General features: G+C 53.6%; 4 protein-coding genes across 4 annotated transcripts; all 4 read right to left on the minus strand.

The window, feature by feature from the left end:
- Positions 1 to 1,823: 1,823 nt before the first annotated feature.
- LOC118700435 (inositol 1,4,5-trisphosphate receptor-interacting protein-like 1) lies at positions 1,824 to 3,488 on the minus strand. The gene has a single exon (XM_036404903.2). It carries the CDS (start codon positions 3,420 to 3,422, stop codon positions 1,824 to 1,826), a length of 1,599 nt encoding a protein of 532 aa, XP_036260796.2. The 5' UTR covers positions 3,423 to 3,488.
- A 3,600-nt stretch (positions 3,489 to 7,088) lies between these two features.
- LOC118700436 (inositol 1,4,5-trisphosphate receptor-interacting protein-like 1) lies at positions 7,089 to 8,753 on the minus strand. Its single transcript, XM_036404904.2, has one exon. It carries the CDS (start codon positions 8,685 to 8,687, stop codon positions 7,089 to 7,091), a length of 1,599 nt encoding a protein of 532 aa, XP_036260797.2. The 5' UTR covers positions 8,688 to 8,753.
- Positions 8,754 to 12,353: 3,600 nt separating this feature from the next.
- LOC118700438 (inositol 1,4,5-trisphosphate receptor-interacting protein-like 1) lies at positions 12,354 to 14,018 on the minus strand. Its single transcript, XM_036404905.2, has one exon. The coding sequence runs from the start codon at positions 13,950 to 13,952 to the stop codon at positions 12,354 to 12,356; it is 1,599 nt and encodes a 532-aa protein (XP_036260798.2). The 5' UTR covers positions 13,953 to 14,018.
- A 3,597-nt stretch (positions 14,019 to 17,615) lies between these two features.
- Positions 17,616 to 19,280, minus strand: LOC118700439 (inositol 1,4,5-trisphosphate receptor-interacting protein-like 1). Its single transcript, XM_036404906.2, has one exon. The coding sequence runs from the start codon at positions 19,212 to 19,214 to the stop codon at positions 17,616 to 17,618; it is 1,599 nt and encodes a 532-aa protein (XP_036260799.2). The 5' UTR covers positions 19,215 to 19,280.
- Positions 19,281 to 21,112: the final 1,832 nt, after the last annotated feature.

A 21,112-nucleotide genomic window follows, 5' to 3' on the forward strand; every position in this document is an offset into this window, starting at 1 on the left:
CTCCTTCAGCGCCCATTCTCCAGCTCTTCTCTGCTTTCTAACACATCTAGAAGCCCGTGTCCTTGCTGCTGCACGGATCTCTCACGGCTCTCTGCCAGCCGCACGCCAGAGCTCCCAGCTCCGGCTGGCAGGGCCTCAGCGCCCGCCCTGTGCCCTCCCGCCCCGACGGCCAGACCAGGCCCTGCTTGCTGCCCTCATGGTGACACTCCTGGCCCCAGTGCTCTCCAAGGCCTTCTCTGGGGGCACCTTCCTGCGGCCTTTCACTCCCTGAACGAGGCCCAGCAGAGAGCTGAGAGGGGCTGTGGACAAGGGCCTGCAGGGACAGCACCAGGCCCAGTGGCTTCCCACTGACAGCGGGCAGGCTTGGGCTGGAGATGCACAAGAAATTCTTGCCTCTCAGGCTGCTCAGGCCCCGGCCCACGCTGCCCACGCTGCAGCTGTGGCTGCCCCATCCCTGGCAGTGTTCCAGGCCAGGCTGGACGGGGCTTGAAACAACCGGGCCTAGGGGAAGCTGTCCCTGCCCTTGGCAGCAGGGTTGCAACAAGACCGTTTTTAAGGGCCCTTCCAAGGCAGGCCCTTCTGGCATTCTGTCATCACAGGGGCCGGGGGCAGCTGGACTTAATTTCGGATTAGGACCAATTCGGCACTGCAAGTTTGGCTAATTTCAAGGAGACTCTTCACAAGCCCAGATACACACCTTGTCGCTTTTACCTATACTGTAGGTCTAGTTGAGGCCAATAAAGTCTTGCACAACCCAGGTTCTGGAATATTGTAGCTTATTGAATCAAGAGCAACAAAATTTCCAGGTTGCTACGCACAAAGGCACTAACTATAGAACATAATTGTGTGTCCCCAAAAGGCAGAGACACGATCTATGGCTTTACTACGACATAAAAAAAAATTCTTATATGCAATATAGAAGGTAAAAGCGTTATGCATAAATGTATCTACTTATGACAATCTTTCCAGATATAAATGCCCTAAGAGCATTAATATGTATCACAACTTAGAGAGACACTAAATATTGGCTATATTGCCTTCTTTAAACAAAATTACATGTTTGACTCTTTAGAATAATTTCTCATCATGATATAATGGTTACATAATTCATGGAGTTGACAATATTTATATTATTCTATTGGCTTTTATTATATTTTACTATTCTAGATGATAATTGAAAAGCTTTCTCGCATATAATATGTACACAGGGGAGAGATATACATATATATACACACAAATTAACAACCTAGATCTTTACATATAAAAAAGATCAGGTCAGCTCCAACACAGTTGCTACAATGCTGACCTGAAGGATTCCCATGCAGAAGCAAGGAAAAACACCGTCCATTGACTGATCCCAAACCTTGCCCAGGGATTGTGGAGTCTATCTCCCCAGAGAGAGTCAAGAACCTTGACCGGAACGCAATCCTTTGTAGTGTAGAGCGGGAAGACCTGCCTGGAGCACCCCTGAACCAAATGATAGCACCAGCGGTCCTTTCAAACATTCCCTCCGCTGGGATTCTGAGATCGGCCTCCCTGCACAAGGCGAAGCTCTCAGAGGGAAAATGGACTCAAAGAAAGAGGTGGGCGAATAATAGCATTTCCTCATGCGTGTTCCTTGATCTTTGTAGCCAAACTGGATGCAGTGCTGGGGAGGCTCTCGAGGCCACACTGCGGCTGCTGCTGGCATAGTGCTGCTACGCAGCGTTTTCCCTTCCCTCTCTGTAGCCCACATTCTCCCTTCTTTTCCCGTCTAGTGAGCGCTGGTTCTCTGCCACCAGGTGTGAGCCTCACAAGCACAGCTCTCTGCAGGAGAACCTCTTTCACTGTTCATTTTTAAGGATCCGTTTGAACCAATGGTGCAGATCCACGTACTGGCTCATTGCCTGGGAGTGGGCAAACGGATCCATCACCAGGTCATGGAAGAGATTGCATGACCTGGCCATTAGGACCTCTGGGGGCAAGCGGATCCCCTCAGGAAGCCTCTGGTTGCCCACAATGAAGTGATTGAGGCGTCTCATTTCCACACACGTGCGCAGGCTCTCGCTGATATCCATCAGCCGCCTCACAAAATGTCTCCTGCGCCACTGTGACACGGGCAAGATGCTCAGGAGGTGCATGACAATGGTCTTGATGGTATAGGTGGAGAAGCCTAAGCCCAGCTGAAGACGAGTGAAGAACTGCAGGCATTTCAGGTGCAAGCTGTCAGGGGGAGCCCGCCTGGCGATGTACCTGAAGAACTTCATCTCGGCCACGGCGTAGCTCTCCGGCCAGATTGTGCTGGAGGTGTGGGCTTGCCTAGGCTGGCTGCTTACAAAGACGTCTGAGTTGCCTTGCCGCACCCCAAACAGCATCTCGATCCGGTAGCTTTCTCTGCCATTGGTCACCTTGAACTGGCAGGAGCGTCTGGGGGGCAGCAGCACTAAATGCCAATGGTGTGACTCACGCAAAGCCGGCCAGATTGCCCTCACCAGCTGGTAGAACCAGCGGGCAGTTTTCTCCACGTCCAGGTAGGAGCCCGTGCACAGGCTATGAAGGAGGCTGGGATCCTGATGCCTCCTCAGCTCCTCCTCAGGGTGGTGCAGGAAGCACAGCATGTTCTCACCCTGCCGCTCGCTCGTGCAGGTGCACTCCTGCTGCACGCGGATGCGGAAGTTCCTCAAGCGCCTCTGCCCTGCAGTGCCCAGCTCTAGGTGGAAGCTGTGCCCTCGGGGAGGTGTCATGGGTATGAGCACCTGGTACACGACATCCTGCTCACGAGGACTCCAACCTTCGAAGGCACTGCCCACCCCAATGGCTCCTTGCAGCACCGGATAGAAACTGTTGGACAAGACCCGTCGAAAATAAATTGCAAAATGCTCCATCAGGCTTCTTGTCCACATGCGTCCTTCCTGCAGGTCCCACACAGGCCACTGTATGCGCTCCATTATGATTCTCCCAAAGTTATCGGCACCATCACGGTATTCTTCCACTTGATTTCCAACATCATTGACGTTTGCTGCGTTGGCAGCCTCATTGCCAACTTCATTTGCAGCATCACGTTCTTCATTCGCAGCAGCATTGTCGACATCCTCTGCGTGGCCATCATCACTGTCATCTTCCTCCGCCTCCATGTCACTGTCTCCCTCATCTTCATTTCCAGCGTCTTCTTCATATGCATCCACATTTTCGACTTCCTCTTCATCTACACCATCGTGTCCTTCTCCTTGCTCCTCTCTCCTCAGGCTGCCTTTCCTCCACATATACCACAGTGCCAAGAGAAGGAGCAGGAGCCCAGCAGGAGCCCAGAGCTGCCAGTGCTGCCAGGCAGAGCAGAGCAGGTCTCCCCAGGCCAAGAGACCCTGCTTCACCAGGACCAGCTGCTCCACCTCCCGCTCCAGACGAATCTTCTCCTCTTCCTGGAGCTTGGCACGCACCTCCATTCGCAGACGTGTCACCTCGTCCAAGCCATCACCCACGGGCTCTGGGTACTGGACTACACTTTGCAAGAGCAAGAGCCACAATACCCAGGTATCCATGGTCTGCAGGAGGATGGCGAGAAGGCCTTGAAAGGGGCTGAGAGGGAGGCAGCTGGCAGCAGGGCCGGGGGAGGCAGCTGGGACGGGAATCCCAGGGATCGGGGAGCAGGAAGGACAGGACCCCAGAGAGCTGGCAAGCAGCCAGGCCCGTTCCGCTGCCCGAGCAGCAGCAGCAGCAGCCCGAGCAGCAGCAGCAGCAGCAGCAGCAGCAGCAGCAGCATCACGGTGCCCTGCCCAAGGCTGTGCCATGAGGGGCTGTTCCTGGCTGCAGGGGGAAAAGCCAGCCCCGGGTGCAGCGTTTCTGCCCCGGCCCTTGTCCCCAGCCCAGCCTCCCCACCACGTGTGCACTCACCGCTTGCCCAAGCAATACAGGGCCAGCGTTACCTGCTGGGGCCTTGCATAGCTGCCCCCATTTGTGACATGGCCCCATGATGTCATGGATGTCACAGTACAGCACAGCCAGCCCAGCCCCACGCTTTGTCCCCACCCCAGCTCACAATGTTGGAGGGGCCCTGGCGTACCGGTTAAGGCAGCCTTTGAGTGAATCTTCTTCAAAGGACCTCTCTTGGCCCTTCTCTTGTCTTTCTGATCAGCTGCCCTCCACTGGCAATCTCATAGATACCCATGTTGGAAGGCACCCTTGAGGATCATGGAGTCTAAGCCTTGACTCCATGCTGAGCTTCAGTTAAATCTCTGATACTATAAAAGCTGCGCTTTGGTTTCAGCCTTGCTGCTTTTCTTAAGGATGAGCATGACGGCATCCTCCTGCTTCCCCCCACAACCACTCGTGTACCAGGCCTCTGGGAGAGCGCTCCTTTTGCTGCTCCCGAAAGGGTTTGCCAGTACAATTGTTCTGCATGAGAAAGATGTCTTTTGGGTGACCACTTCCAGATGGATTGGTCTGTCTTTCTGTGCATAAACAGGCACAGCTACACAGACTGCAGTGATGAACCGCCATCTAAGAGTCACAGGCTGCTATTGTAGGTCTTCCCCCTGATTCCTACCCAAAAATGCTCAACCCCATCAGCACCATCATTAAGCTCTAGGCAGGTGGAAGCCCACCTTACATAGAGGGTGACCCCAGCACCTCTCCTTTCATGCCTGTGCCTTCTACAGGCTTACAGATATATAAACCAGAGGGAGCGTAAAACAGAGGGGTGTTGTGGTGGCCAACAGCTCAACTGAAGGCCTCACAGTTTCATTTCATCCTAATTTTGTAACTGAAGCATAAGTAATTCTATAAGTACTTTAATTAGAAAACTTAACCAGTGTGGACCGTTGGGGAGCAGGCCCGGACCGTTGGGGACCCCAGCAGCTATTGCCTGTTTGGCTGCGTGGCAACTGGTTCAACCAATATGGACTGACCAGGCAGGCATTCAGATCTGCAAAGGAAGAGAGCACTCAATAAAAGTTGGTTGCTGTGCATGAACCGTGGTGTGCGTGTATGGTGCCATTCCTGCCTCTGCAATCAAAGTGACCGAGGGGCTCCATGCAGTAGGCAACTCGGGAAGTCTTGTACCTTCCGAGTACCTCAGGCAGTGGGGGAAGGAAGAGGGTGATGCACCTGGGAATAAGGACAAAAAAGGAGGCTGCGCCCTTGTCCTGGGTCTCAACAAATCGAGACACCCCAAGGGGAAATGTCCCTTGGCCTCTCCCTTTATTCCAATAACATGACAAGTCTCCTCTGTGTCCTCCCTGGACTAACCTCTGGCGTCGTGAAGTTTTTCCCCCACAGGGAGACACCCTACTCCTTCAGCGCCCATTCTCCAGCTCTTCTCTGCTTTCTAACACATCTAGAAGCCCGTGTCCTTGCTGCTGCACGGATCTCGCACGGCTCTCTGCCAGCCGCACGCCAGAGCTCCCAGCTCCGGCTGGCAGGGCCTCAGCGCCCGCCCTGTGCCCTCCCGCCCCGACGGCCAGACCAGGCCCTGCTTGCTGCCCTCATGGTGACACTCCTGGCCCCAGTGCTCTCCAAGGCCTTCTCTGGGGGCACCTTCCTGCGGCCTTTCACTCCCTGAACGAGGCCCAGCAGAGAGCTGAGAGGGGCTGTGGACAAGGGCCTGCAGGGACAGCACCAGGCCCAGTGGCTTCCCACTGACAGCGGGCAGGCTTGGGCTGGAGATGCACAAGAAATTCTTGCCTCTCAGGCTGCTCAGGCCCCGGCCCACGCTGCCCACGCTGCAGCTGTGGCTGCCCCATCCCTGGCAGTGTTCCAGGCCAGGCTGGACGGGGCTTGAAACAACCGGGCCTAGGGGAAGCTGTCCCTGCCCTTGGCAGCAGGGTTGCAACAAGACCGTTTTTAAGGGCCCTTCCAAGGCAGGCCCTTCTGGCATTCTGTCATCACAGGGGCCGGGGGCAGCTGGACTTAATTTCGGATTAGGACCAATTCGGCACTGCAAGTTTGGCTAATTTCAAGGAGACTCTTCACAAGCCCAGATACACACCTTGTCGCTTTTACCTATACTGTAGGTCTAGTTGAGGCCAATAAAGTCTTGCACAACCCAGGTTCTGGAATATTGTAGCTTATTGAATCAAGAGCAACAAAATTTCCAGGTTGCTACGCACAAAGGCACTAACTATAGAACATAATTGTGTGTCCCCAAAAGGCAGAGACACGATCTATGGCTTTACTACGACATAAAAAAAAATTCTTATATGCAATATAGAAGGTAAAAGCGTTATGCATAAATGTATCTACTTATGACAATCTTTCCAGATATAAATGCCCTAAGAGCATTAATATGTATCACAACTTAGAGAGACACTAAATATTGGCTATATTGCCTTCTTTAAACAAAATTACATGTTTGACTCTTTAGAATAATTTCTCATCATGATATAATGGTTACATAATTCATGGAGTTGACAATATTTATATTATTCTATTGGCTTTTATTATATTTTACTATTCTAGATGATAATTGAAAAGCTTTCTCGCATATAATATGTACACAGGGGAGAGATATACATATATATACACACAAATTAACAACCTAGATCTTTACATATAAAAAAGATCAGGTCAGCTCCAACACAGTTGCTACAATGCTGACCTGAAGGATTCCCATGCAGAAGCAAGGAAAAACACCGTCCATTGACTGATCCCAAACCTTGCCCAGGGATTGTGGAGTCTATCTCCCCAGAGAGAGTCAAGAACCTTGACCGGAACGCAATCCTTTGTAGTGTAGAGCGGGAAGACCTGCCTGGAGCACCCCTGAACCAAATGATAGCACCAGCGGTCCTTTCAAACATTCCCTCCGCTGGGATTCTGAGATCGGCCTCCCTGCACAAGGCGAAGCTCTCAGAGGGAAAATGGACTCAAAGAAAGAGGTGGGCGAATAATAGCATTTCCTCATGCGTGTTCCTTGATCTTTGTAGCCAAACTGGATGCAGTGCTGGGGAGGCTCTCGAGGCCACACTGCGGCTGCTGCTGGCATAGTGCTGCTACGCAGCGTTTTCCCTTCCCTCTCTGTAGCCCACATTCTCCCTTCTTTTCCCGTCTAGTGAGCGCTGGTTCTCTGCCACCAGGTGTGAGCCTCACAAGCACAGCTCTCTGCAGGAGAACCTCTTTCACTGTTCATTTTTAAGGATCCGTTTGAACCAATGGTGCAGATCCACGTACTGGCTCATTGCCTGGGAGTGGGCAAACGGATCCATCACCAGGTCATGGAAGAGATTGCATGACCTGGCCATTAGGACCTCTGGGGGCAAGCGGATCCCCTCAGGAAGCCTCTGGTTGCCCACAATGAAGTGATTGAGGCGTCTCATTTCCACACACGTGCGCAGGCTCTCGCTGATATCCATCAGCCGCCTCACAAAATGTCTCCTGCGCCACTGTGACACGGGCAAGATGCTCAGGAGGTGCATGACAATGGTCTTGATGGTATAGGTGGAGAAGCCTAAGCCCAGCTGAAGACGAGTGAAGAACTGCAGGCATTTCAGGTGCAAGCTGTCAGGGGGAGCCCGCCTGGCGATGTACCTGAAGAACTTCATCTCGGCCACGGCGTAGCTCTCCGGCCAGATTGTGCTGGAGGTGTGGGCTTGCCTAGGCTGGCTGCTTACAAAGACGTCTGAGTTGCCTTGCCGCACCCCAAACAGCATCTCGATCCGGTAGCTTTCTCTGCCATTGGTCACCTTGAACTGGCAGGAGCGTCTGGGGGGCAGCAGCACTAAATGCCAATGGTGTGACTCACGCAAAGCCGGCCAGATTGCCCTCACCAGCTGGTAGAACCAGCGGGCAGTTTTCTCCACGTCCAGGTAGGAGCCCGTGCACAGGCTATGAAGGAGGCTGGGATCCTGATGCCTCCTCAGCTCCTCCTCAGGGTGGTGCAGGAAGCACAGCATGTTCTCACCCTGCCGCTCGCTCGTGCAGGTGCACTCCTGCTGCACGCGGATGCGGAAGTTCCTCAAGCGCCTCTGCCCTGCAGTGCCCAGCTCTAGGTGGAAGCTGTGCCCTCGGGGAGGTGTCATGGGTATGAGCACCTGGTACACGACATCCTGCTCACGAGGACTCCAACCTTCGAAGGCACTGCCCACCCCAATGGCTCCTTGCAGCACCGGATAGAAACTGTTGGACAAGACCCGTCGAAAATAAATTGCAAAATGCTCCATCAGGCTTCTTGTCCACATGCGTCCTTCCTGCAGGTCCCACACAGGCCACTGTATGCGCTCCATTATGATTCTCCCAAAGTTATCGGCACCATCACGGTATTCTTCCACTTGATTTCCAACATCATTGACGTTTGCTGCGTTGGCAGCCTCATTGCCAACTTCATTTGCAGCATCACGTTCTTCATTCGCAGCAGCATTGTCGACATCCTCTGCGTGGCCATCATCACTGTCATCTTCCTCCGCCTCCATGTCACTGTCTCCCTCATCTTCATTTCCAGCGTCTTCTTCATATGCATCCACATTTTCGACTTCCTCTTCATCTACACCATCGTGTCCTTCTCCTTGCTCCTCTCTCCTCAGGCTGCCTTTCCTCCACATATACCACAGTGCCAAGAGAAGGAGCAGGAGCCCAGCAGGAGCCCAGAGCTGCCAGTGCTGCCAGGCAGAGCAGAGCAGGTCTCCCCAGGCCAAGAGACCCTGCTTCACCAGGACCAGCTGCTCCACCTCCCGCTCCAGACGAATCTTCTCCTCTTCCTGGAGCTTGGCACGCACCTCCATTCGCAGACGTGTCACCTCGTCCAAGCCATCACCCACGGGCTCTGGGTACTGGACTACACTTTGCAAGAGCAAGAGCCACAATACCCAGGTATCCATGGTCTGCAGGAGGATGGCGAGAAGGCCTTGAAAGGGGCTGAGAGGGAGGCAGCTGGCAGCAGGGCCGGGGGAGGCAGCTGGGACGGGAATCCCAGGGATCGGGGAGCAGGAAGGACAGGACCCCAGAGAGCTGGCAAGCAGCCAGGCCCGTTCCGCTGCCCGAGCAGCAGCAGCAGCAGCCCGAGCAGCAGCAGCAGCAGCAGCAGCAGCAGCAGCAGCATCACGGTGCCCTGCCCAAGGCTGTGCCATGAGGGGCTGTTCCTGGCTGCAGGGGGAAAAGCCAGCCCCGGGTGCAGCGTTTCTGCCCCGGCCCTTGTCCCCAGCCCAGCCTCCCCACCACGTGTGCACTCACCGCTTGCCCAAGCAATACAGGGCCAGCGTTACCTGCTGGGGCCTTGCATAGCTGCCCCCATTTGTGACATGGCCCCATGATGTCATGGATGTCACAGTACAGCACAGCCAGCCCAGCCCCACGCTTTGTCCCCACCCCAGCTCACAATGTTGGAGGGGCCCTGGCGTACCGGTTAAGGCAGCCTTTGAGTGAATCTTCTTCAAAGGACCTCTCTTGGCCCTTCTCTTGTCTTTCTGATCAGCTGCCCTCCACTGGCAATCTCATAGATACCCATGTTGGAAGGCACCCTTGAGGATCATGGAGTCTAAGCCTTGACTCCATGCTGAGCTTCAGTTAAATCTCTGATACTATAAAAGCTGCGCTTTGGTTTCAGCCTTGCTGCTTTTCTTAAGGATGAGCATGACGGCATCCTCCTGCTTCCCCCCACAACCACTCGTGTACCAGGCCTCTGGGAGAGCGCTCCTTTTGCTGCTCCCGAAAGGGTTTGCCAGTACAATTGTTCTGCATGAGAAAGATGTCTTTTGGGTGACCACTTCCAGATGGATTGGTCTGTCTTTCTGTGCATAAACAGGCACAGCTACACAGACTGCAGTGATGAACCGCCATCTAAGAGTCACAGGCTGCTATTGTAGGTCTTCCCCCTGATTCCTACCCAAAAATGCTCAACCCCATCAGCACCATCATTAAGCTCTAGGCAGGTGGAAGCCCACCTTACATAGAGGGTGACCCCAGCACCTCTCCTTTCATGCCTGTGCCTTCTACAGGCTTACAGATATATAAACCAGAGGGAGCGTAAAACAGAGGGGTGTTGTGGTGGCCAACAGCTCAACTGAAGGCCTCACAGTTTCATTTCATCCTAATTTTGTAACTGAAGCATAAGTAATTCTATAAGTACTTTAATTAGAAAACTTAACCAGTGTGGACCGTTGGGGAGCAGGCCCGGACCGTTGGGGACCCCAGCAGCTATTGCCTGTTTGGCTGCGTGGCAACTGGTTCAACCAATATGGACTGACCAGGCAGGCATTCAGATCTGCAAAGGAAGAGAGCACTCAATAAAAGTTGGTTGCTGTGCATGAACCGTGGTGTGCGTGTATGGTGCCATTCCTGCCTCTGCAATCAAAGTGACCGAGGGGCTCCATGCAGTAGGCAACTCGGGAAGTCTTGTACCTTCCGAGTACCTCAGGCAGTGGGGGAAGGAAGAGGGTGATGCACCTGGGAATAAGGACAAAAAAGGAGGCTGCGCCCTTGTCCTGGGTCTCAACAAATCGAGACACCCCAAGGGGAAATGTCCCTTGGCCTCTCCCTTTATTCCAATAACATGACAAGTCTCCTCTGTGTCCTCCCTGGACTAACCTCTGGCGTCGTGAAGTTTTTCCCCCACAGGGAGACACCCTACTCCTTCAGCGCCCATTCTCCAGCTCTTCTCTGCTTTCTAACACATCTAGAAGCCCGTGTCCTTGCTGCTGCACGGATCTCGCACGGCTCTCTGCCAGCCGCACGCCAGAGCTCCCAGCTCCGGCTGGCAGGGCCTCAGCGCCCGCCCTGTGCCCTCCCGCCCCGACGGCCAGACCAGGCCCTGCTTGCTGCCCTCATGGTGACACTCCTGGCCCCAGTGCTCTCCAAGGCCTTCTCTGGGGGCACCTTCCTGCGGCCTTTCACTCCCTGAACGAGGCCCAGCAGAGAGCTGAGAGGGGCTGTGGACAAGGGCCTGCAGGGACAGCACCAGGCCCAGTGGCTTCCCACTGACAGCGGGCAGGCTTGGGCTGGAGATGCACAAGAAATTCTTGCCTCTCAGGCTGCTCAGGCCCCGGCCCACGCTGCCCACGCTGCAGCTGTGGCTGCCCCATCCCTGGCAGTGTTCCAGGCCAGGCTGGACGGGGCTTGAAACAACCGGGCCTAGGGGAAGCTGTCCCTGCCCTTGGCAGCAGGGTTGCAACAAGACCGTTTTTAAGGGCCCTTCCAAGGCAGGCCCTTCTGGCATTCTGTCATCACAGGGGCCGGGGGCAGCTGGACTTAATTTCGGATTAGGACCAATTCGGCACTGCAAGTTTGGCTAATTTCAAGGAGACTCTTCACAAGCCCAGATACACACCTTGTCGCTTTTACCTATACTGTAGGTCTAGTTGAGGCCAATAAAGTCTTGCACAACCCAGGTTCTGGAATATTGTAGCTTATTGAATCAAGAGCAACAAAATTTCCAGGTTGCTACGCACAAAGGCACTAACTATAGAACATAATTGTGTGTCCCCAAAAGGCAGAGACACGATCTATGGCTTTACTACGACATAAAAAAAAATTCTTATATGCAATATAGAAGGTAAAAGCGTTATGCATAAATGTATCTACTTATGACAATCTTTCCAGATATAAATGCCCTAAGAGCATTAATATGTATCACAACTTAGAGAGACACTAAATATTGGCTATATTGCCTTCTTTAAACAAAATTACATGTTTGACTCTTTAGAATAATTTCTCATCATGATATAATGGTTACATAATTCATGGAGTTGACAATATTTATATTATTCTATTGGCTTTTATTATATTTTACTATTCTAGATGATAATTGAAAAGCTTTCTCGCATATAATATGTACACAGGGGAGAGATATACATATATATACACACAAATTAACAACCTAGATCTTTACATATAAAAAAGATCAGGTCAGCTCCAACACAGTTGCTACAATGCTGACCTGAAGGATTCCCATGCAGAAGCAAGGAAAAACACCGTCCATTGACTGATCCCAAACCTTGCCCAGGGATTGTGGAGTCTATCTCCCCAGAGAGAGTCAAGAACCTTGACCGGAACGCAATCCTTTGTAGTGTAGAGCGGGAAGACCTGCCTGGAGCACCCCTGAACCAAATGATAGCACCAGCGGTCCTTTCAAACATTCCCTCCGCTGGGATTCTGAGATCGGCCTCCCTGCACAAGGCGAAGCTCTCAGAGGGAAAATGGACTCAAAGAAAGAGGTGGGCGAATAATAGCATTTCCTCATGCGTGTTCCTTGATCTTTGTAGCCAAACTGGATGCAGTGCTGGGGAGGCTCTCGAGGCCACACTGCGGCTGCTGCTGGCATAGTGCTGCTACGCAGCGTTTTCCCTTCCCTCTCTGTAGCCCACATTCTCCCTTCTTTTCCCGTCTAGTGAGCGCTGGTTCTCTGCCACCAGGTGTGAGCCTCACAAGCACAGCTCTCTGCAGGAGAACCTCTTTCACTGTTCATTTTTAAGGATCCGTTTGAACCAATGGTGCAGATCCACGTACTGGCTCATTGCCTGGGAGTGGGCAAACGGATCCATCACCAGGTCATGGAAGAGATTGCATGACCTGGCCATTAGGACCTCTGGGGGCAAGCGGATCCCCTCAGGAAGCCTCTGGTTGCCCACAATGAAGTGATTGAGGCGTCTCATTTCCACACACGTGCGCAGGCTCTCGCTGATATCCATCAGCCGCCTCACAAAATGTCTCCTGCGCCACTGTGACACGGGCAAGATGCTCAGGAGGTGCATGACAATGGTCTTGATGGTATAGGTGGAGAAGCCTAAGCCCAGCTGAAGACGAGTGAAGAACTGCAGGCATTTCAGGTGCAAGCTGTCAGGGGGAGCCCGCCTGGCGATGTACCTGAAGAACTTCATCTCGGCCACGGCGTAGCTCTCCGGCCAGATTGTGCTGGAGGTGTGGGCTTGCCTAGGCTGGCTGCTTACAAAGACGTCTGAGTTGCCTTGCCGCACCCCAAACAGCATCTCGATCCGGTAGCTTTCTCTGCCATTGGTCACCTTGAACTGGCAGGAGCGTCTGGGGGGCAGCAGCACTAAATGCCAATGGTGTGACTCACGCAAAGCCGGCCAGATTGCCCTCACCAGCTGGTAGAACCAGCGGGCAGTTTTCTCCACGTCCAGGTAGGAGCCCGTGCACAGGCTATGAAGGAGGCTGGGATCCTGATGCCTCCTCAGCTCCTCCTCAGGGTGGTGCAGGAAGCACAGCATGTTCTCACCCTGCCGCTCGCTCGTGCAGGTGCACTCCTGCTGCACGCGGATGCGGAAGTTCCTCAAGCGCCTCTGCCCTGCAGTGCCCAGCTCTAGGTGGAAGCTGTGCCCTCGGGGAGGTGTCATGGGTATGAGCACCTGGTACACGACATCCTGCTCACGAGGACTCCAACCTTCGAAGGCACTGCCCACCCCAATGGCTCCTTGCAGCACCGGATAGAAACTGTTGGACAAGACCCGTCGAAAATAAATTGCAAAATGCTCCATCAGGCTTCTTGTCCACATGCGTCCTTCCTGCAGGTCCCACACAGGCCACTGTATGCGCTCCATTATGATTCTCCCAAAGTTATCGGCACCATCACGGTATTCTTCCACTTGATTTCCAACATCATTGACGTTTGCTGCGTTGGCAGCCTCATTGCCAACTTCATTTGCAGCATCACGTTCTTCATTCGCAGCAGCATTGTCGACATCCTCTGCGTGGCCATCATCACTGTCATCTTCCTCCGCCTCCATGTCACTGTCTCCCTCATCTTCATTTCCAGCGTCTTCTTCATATGCATCCACATTTTCGACTTCCTCTTCATCTACACCATCGTGTCCTTCTCCTTGCTCCTCTCTCCTCAGGCTGCCTTTCCTCCACATATACCACAGTGCCAAGAGAAGGAGCAGGAGCCCAGCAGGAGCCCAGAGCTGCCAGTGCTGCCAGGCAGAGCAGAGCAGGTCTCCCCAGGCCAAGAGACCCTGCTTCACCAGGACCAGCTGCTCCACCTCCCGCTCCAGACGAATCTTCTCCTCTTCCTGGAGCTTGGCACGCACCTCCATTCGCAGACGTGTCACCTCGTCCAAGCCATCACCCACGGGCTCTGGGTACTGGACTACACTTTGCAAGAGCAAGAGCCACAATACCCAGGTATCCATGGTCTGCAGGAGGATGGCGAGAAGGCCTTGAAAGGGGCTGAGAGGGAGGCAGCTGGCAGCAGGGCCGGGGGAGGCAGCTGGGACGGGAATCCCAGGGATCGGGGAGCAGGAAGGACAGGACCCCAGAGAGCTGGCAAGCAGCCAGGCCCGTTCCGCTGCCCGAGCAGCAGCAGCAGCAGCCCGAGCAGCAGCAGCAGCAGCAGCAGCAGCAGCAGCATCACGGTGCCCTGCCCAAGGCTGTGCCATGAGGGGCTGTTCCTGGCTGCAGGGGGAAAAGCCAGCCCCGGGTGCAGCGTTTCTGCCCCGGCCCTTGTCCCCAGCCCAGCCTCCCCACCACGTGTGCACTCACCGCTTGCCCAAGCAATACAGGGCCAGCGTTACCTGCTGGGGCCTTGCATAGCTGCCCCCATTTGTGACATGGCCCCATGATGTCATGGATGTCACAGTACAGCACAGCCAGCCCAGCCCCACGCTTTGTCCCCACCCCAGCTCACAATGTTGGAGGGGCCCTGGCGTACCGGTTAAGGCAGCCTTTGAGTGAATCTTCTTCAAAGGACCTCTCTTGGCCCTTCTCTTGTCTTTCTGATCAGCTGCCCTCCACTGGCAATCTCATAGATACCCATGTTGGAAGGCACCCTTGAGGATCATGGAGTCTAAGCCTTGACTCCATGCTGAGCTTCAGTTAAATCTCTGATACTATAAAAGCTGCGCTTTGGTTTCAGCCTTGCTGCTTTTCTTAAGGATGAGCATGACGGCATCCTCCTGCTTCCCCCCACAACCACTCGTGTACCAGGCCTCTGGGAGAGCGCTCCTTTTGCTGCTCCCGAAAGGGTTTGCCAGTACAATTGTTCTGCATGAGAAAGATGTCTTTTGGGTGACCACTTCCAGATGGATTGGTCTGTCTTTCTGTGCATAAACAGGCACAGCTACACAGACTGCAGTGATGAACCGCCATCTAAGAGTCACAGGCTGCTATTGTAGGTCTTCCCCCTGATTCCTACCCAAAAATGCTCAACCCCATCAGCACCATCATTAAGCTCTAGGCAGGTGGAAGCCCACCTTACATAGAGGGTGACCCCAGCACCTCTCCTTTCATGCCTGTGCCTTCTACAGGCTTACAGATATATAAACCAGAGGGAGCGTAAAACAGAGGGGTGTTGTGGTGGCCAACAGCTCAACTGAAGGCCTCACAGTTTCATTTCATCCTAATTTTGTAACTGAAGCATAAGTAATTCTATAAGTACTTTAATTAGAAAACTTAACCAGTGTGGACCGTTGGGGAGCAGGCCCGGACCGTTGGGGACCCCAGCAGCTATTGCCTGTTTGGCTGCGTGGCAACTGGTTCAACCAATATGGACTGACCAGGCAGGCATTCAGATCTGCAAAGGAAGAGAGCACTCAATAAAAGTTGGTTGCTGTGCATGAACCGTGGTGTGCGTGTATGGTGCCATTCCTGCCTCTGCAATCAAAGTGACCGAGGGGCTCCATGCAGTAGGCAACTCGGGAAGTCTTGTACCTTCCGAGTACCTCAGGCAGTGGGGGAAGGAAGAGGGTGATGCACCTGGGAATAAGGACAAAAAAGGAGGCTGCGCCCTTGTCCTGGGTCTCAACAAATCGAGACACCCCAAGGGGAAATGTCCCTTGGCCTCTCCCTTTATTCCAATAACATGACAAGTCTCCTCTGTGTCCTCCCTGGACTAACCTCTGGCGTCGTGAAGTTTTTCCCCCACAGGGAGACACCCTACTCCTTCAGCGCCCATTCTCCAGCTCTTCTCTGCTTTCTAACACATCTAGAAGCCCGTGTCCTTGCTGCTGCACGGATCTCGCACGGCTCTCTGCCAGCCGCACGCCAGAGCTCCCAGCTCCGGCTGGCAGGGCCTCAGCGCCCGCCCTGTGCCCTCCCGCCCCGACGGCCAGACCAGGCCCTGCTTGCTGCCCTCATGGTGACACTCCTGGCCCCAGTGCTCTCCAAGGCCTTCTCTGGGGGCACCTTCCTGCGGCCTTTCACTCCCTGAACGAGGCCCAGCAGAGAGCTGAGAGGGGCTGTGGACAAGGGCCTGCAGGGACAGCACCAGGCCCAGTGGCTTCCCACTGACAGCGGGCAGGCTTGGGCTGGAGATGCACAAGAAATTCTTGCCTCTCAGGCTGCTCAGGCCCCGGCCCACGCTGCCCACGCTGCAGCTGTGGCTGCCCCATCCCTGGCAGTGTTCCAGGCCAGGCTGGACGGGGCTTGAAACAACCGGGCCTAGGGGAAGCTGTCCCTGCCCTTGGCAGCAGGGTTGCAACAAGACCGTTTTTAAGGGCCCTTCCAAGGCAGGCCCTTCTGGCATTCTGTCATCACAGGGGCCGGGGGCAGCTGGACTTAATTTCGGATTAGGACCAATTCGGCACTGCAAGTTTGGCTAATTTCAAGGAGACTCTTCACAAGCCCAGATACACACCTTGTCGCTTTTACCTATACTGTAGGTCTAGTTGAGGCCAATAAAGTCTTGCACAACCCAGGTTCTGGAATATTGTAGCTTATTGAATCAAGAGCAACAAAATTTCCAGGTTGCTACGCACAAAGGCACTAACTATAGAACATAATTGTGTGTCCCCAAAAGGCAGAGACACGATCTATGGCTTTACTACGACATAAAAAAAAATTCTTATATGCAATATAGAAGGTAAAAGCGTTATGCATAAATGTATCTACTTATGACAATCTTTCCAGATATAAATGCCCTAAGAGCATTAATATGTATCACAACTTAGAGAGACACTAAATATTGGCTATATTGCCTTCTTTAAACAAAATTACATGTTTGACTCTTTAGAATAATTTCTCATCATGATATAATGGTTACATAATTCATGGAGTTGACAATATTTATATTATTCTATTGGCTTTTATTATATTTTACTATTCTAGATGATAATTGAAAAGCTTTCTCGCATATAATATGTACACAGGGGAGAGATATACATATATATACACACAAATTAACAACCTAGATCTTTACATATAAAAAAGATCAGGTCAGCTCCAACACAGTTGCTACAATGCTGACCTGAAGGATTCCCATGCAGAAGCAAGGAAAAACACCGTCCATTGACTGATCCCAAACCTTGCCCAGGGATTGTGGAGTCTATCTCCCCAGAGAGAGTCAAGAACCTTGACCGGAACGCAATCCTTTGTAGTGTAGAGCGGGAAGACCTGCCTGGAGCACCCCTGAACCAAATGATAGCACCAGCGGTCCTTTCAAACATTCCCTCCGCTGGGATTCTGAGATCGGCCTCCCTGCACAAGGCGAAGCTCTCAGAGGGAAAATGGACTCAAAGAAAGAGGTGGGCGAATAATAGCATTTCCTCATGCGTGTTCCTTGATCTTTGTAGCCAAACTGGATGCAGTGCTGGGGAGGCTCTCGAGGCCACACTGCGGCTGCTGCTGGCATAGTGCTGCTACGCAGCGTTTTCCCTTCCCTCTCTGTAGCCCACATTCTCCCTTCTTTTCCCGTCTAGTGAGCGCTGGTTCTCTGCCACCAGGTGTGAGCCTCACAAGCACAGCTCTCTGCAGGAGAACCTCTTTCACTGTTCATTTTTAAGGATCCGTTTGAACCAATGGTGCAGATCCACGTACTGGCTCATTGCCTGGGAGTGGGCAAACGGATCCATCACCAGGTCATGGAAGAGATTGCATGACCTGGCCATTAGGACCTCTGGGGGCAAGCGGATCCCCTCAGGAAGCCTCTGGTTGCCCACAATGAAGTGATTGAGGCGTCTCATTTCCACACACGTGCGCAGGCTCTCGCTGATATCCATCAGCCGCCTCACAAAATGTCTCCTGCGCCACTGTGACACGGGCAAGATGCTCAGGAGGTGCATGACAATGGTCTTGATGGTATAGGTGGAGAAGCCTAAGCCCAGCTGAAGACGAGTGAAGAACTGCAGGCATTTCAGGTGCAAGCTGTCAGGGGGAGCCCGCCTGGCGATGTACCTGAAGAACTTCATCTCGGCCACGGCGTAGCTCTCCGGCCAGATTGTGCTGGAGGTGTGGGCTTGCCTAGGCTGGCTGCTTACAAAGACGTCTGAGTTGCCTTGCCGCACCCCAAACAGCATCTCGATCCGGTAGCTTTCTCTGCCATTGGTCACCTTGAACTGGCAGGAGCGTCTGGGGGGCAGCAGCACTAAATGCCAATGGTGTGACTCACGCAAAGCCGGCCAGATTGCCCTCACCAGCTGGTAGAACCAGCGGGCAGTTTTCTCCACGTCCAGGTAGGAGCCCGTGCACAGGCTATGAAGGAGGCTGGGATCCTGATGCCTCCTCAGCTCCTCCTCAGGGTGGTGCAGGAAGCACAGCATGTTCTCACCCTGCCGCTCGCTCGTGCAGGTGCACTCCTGCTGCACGCGGATGCGGAAGTTCCTCAAGCGCCTCTGCCCTGCAGTGCCCAGCTCTAGGTGGAAGCTGTGCCCTCGGGGAGGTGTCATGGGTATGAGCACCTGGTACACGACATCCTGCTCACGAGGACTCCAACCTTCGAAGGCACTGCCCACCCCAATGGCTCCTTGCAGCACCGGATAGAAACTGTTGGACAAGACCCGTCGAAAATAAATTGCAAAATGCTCCATCAGGCTTCTTGTCCACATGCGTCCTTCCTGCAGGTCCCACACAGGCCACTGTATGCGCTCCATTATGATTCTCCCAAAGTTATCGGCACCATCACGGTATTCTTCCACTTGATTTCCAACATCATTGACGTTTGCTGCGTTGGCAGCCTCATTGCCAACTTCATTTGCAGCATCACGTTCTTCATTCGCAGCAGCATTGTCGACATCCTCTGCGTGGCCATCATCACTGTCATCTTCCTCCGCCTCCATGTCACTGTCTCCCTCATCTTCATTTCCAGCGTCTTCTTCATATGCATCCACATTTTCGACTTCCTCTTCATCTACACCATCGTGTCCTTCTCCTTGCTCCTCTCTCCTCAGGCTGCCTTTCCTCCACATATACCACAGTGCCAAGAGAAGGAGCAGGAGCCCAGCAGGAGCCCAGAGCTGCCAGTGCTGCCAGGCAGAGCAGAGCAGGTCTCCCCAGGCCAAGAGACCCTGCTTCACCAGGACCAGCTGCTCCACCTCCCGCTCCAGACGAATCTTCTCCTCTTCCTGGAGCTTGGCACGCACCTCCATTCGCAGACGTGTCACCTCGTCCAAGCCATCACCCACGGGCTCTGGGTACTGGACTACACTTTGCAAGAGCAAGAGCCACAATACCCAGGTATCCATGGTCTGCAGGAGGATGGCGAGAAGGCCTTGAAAGGGGCTGAGAGGGAGGCAGCTGGCAGCAGGGCCGGGGGAGGCAGCTGGGACGGGAATCCCAGGGATCGGGGAGCAGGAAGGACAGGACCCCAGAGAGCTGGCAAGCAGCCAGGCCCGTTCCGCTGCCCGAGCAGCAGCAGCAGCAGCCCGAGCAGCAGCAGCAGCAGCAGCAGCAGCAGCAGCATCACGGTGCCCTGCCCAAGGCTGTGCCATGAGGGGCTGTTCCTGGCTGCAGGGGGAAAAGCCAGCCCCGGGTGCAGCGTTTCTGCCCCGGCCCTTGTCCCCAGCCCAGCCTCCCCACCACGTGTGCACTCACCGCTTGCCCAAGCAATACAGGGCCAGCGTTACCTGCTGGGGCCTTGCATAGCTGCCCCCATTTGTGACATGGCCCCATGATGTCATGGATGTCACAGTACAGCACAGCCAGCCCAGCCCCACGCTTTGTCCCCACCCCAGCTCACAATGTTGGAGGGGCCCTGGCGTACCGGTTAAGGCAGCCTTTGAGTGAATCTTCTTCAAAGGACCTCTCTTGGCCCTTCTCTTGTCTTTCTGATCAGCTGCCCTCCACTGGCAATCTCATAGATACCCATGTTGGAAGGCACCCTTGAGGATCATGGAGTCTAAGCCTTGACTCCATGCTGAGCTTCAGTTAAATCTCTGATACTATAAAAGCTGCGCTTTGGTTTCAGCCTTGCTGCTTTTCTTAAGGATGAGCATGACGGCATCCTCCTGCTTCCCCCCACAACCACTCGTGTACCAGGCCTCTGGGAGAGCGCTCCTTTTGCTGCTCCCGAAAGGGTTTGCCAGTACAATTGTTCTGCATGAGAAAGATGTCTTTTGGGTGACCACTTCCAGATGGATTGGTCTGTCTTTCTGTGCATAAACAGGCACAGCTACACAGACTGCAGTGATGAACCGCCATCTAAGAGTCACAGGCTGCTATTGTAGGTCTTCCCCCTGATTCCTACCCAAAAATGCTCAACCCCATCAGCACCATCATTAAGCTCTAGGCAGGTGGAAGCCCACCTTACATAGAGGGTGACCCCAGCACCTCTCCTTTCATGCCTGTGCCTTCTACAGGCTTACAGATATATAAACCAGAGGGAGCGTAAAACAGAGGGGTGTTGTGGTGGCCAACAGCTCAACTGAAGGCCTCACAGTTTCATTTCATCCTAATTTTGTAACTGAAGCATAAGTAATTCTATAAGTACTTTAATTAGAAAACTTAACCAGTGTGGACCGTTGGGGAGCAGGCCCGGACCGTTGGGGACCCCAGCAGCTATTGCCTGTTTGGCTGCGTGGCAACTGGTTCAACCAATATGGACTGACCAGGCAGGCATTCAGATCTGCAAAGGAAGAGAGCACTCAATAAAAGTTGGTTGCTGTGCATGAACCGTGGTGTGCGTGTATGGTGCCATTCCTGCCTCTGCAATCAAAGTGACCGAGGGGCTCCATGCAGTAGGCAACTCGGGAAGTCTTGTACCTTCCGAGTACCTCAGGCAGTGGGGGAAGGAAGAGGGTGATGCACCTGGGAATAAGGACAAAAAAGGAGGCTGCGCCCTTGTCCTGGGTCTCAACAAATCGAGACACCCCAAGGGGAAATGTCCCTTGGCCTCTCCCTTTATTCCAATAACATGACAAGTCTCCTCTGTGTCCTCCCTGGACTAACCTCTGGCGTCGTGAAGTTTTTCCCCCACAGGGAGACACCCTACTCCTTCAGCGCCCATTCTCCAGCTCTTCTCTGCTTTCTAACACATCTAGAAGCCCGT

This window comes from Molothrus ater, chromosome 5 (assembly GCF_012460135.2).
Source record: "Molothrus ater isolate BHLD 08-10-18 breed brown headed cowbird chromosome 5, BPBGC_Mater_1.1, whole genome shotgun sequence".
NCBI classification, from domain to species: domain Eukaryota; kingdom Metazoa; phylum Chordata; class Aves; order Passeriformes; family Icteridae; genus Molothrus; species Molothrus ater.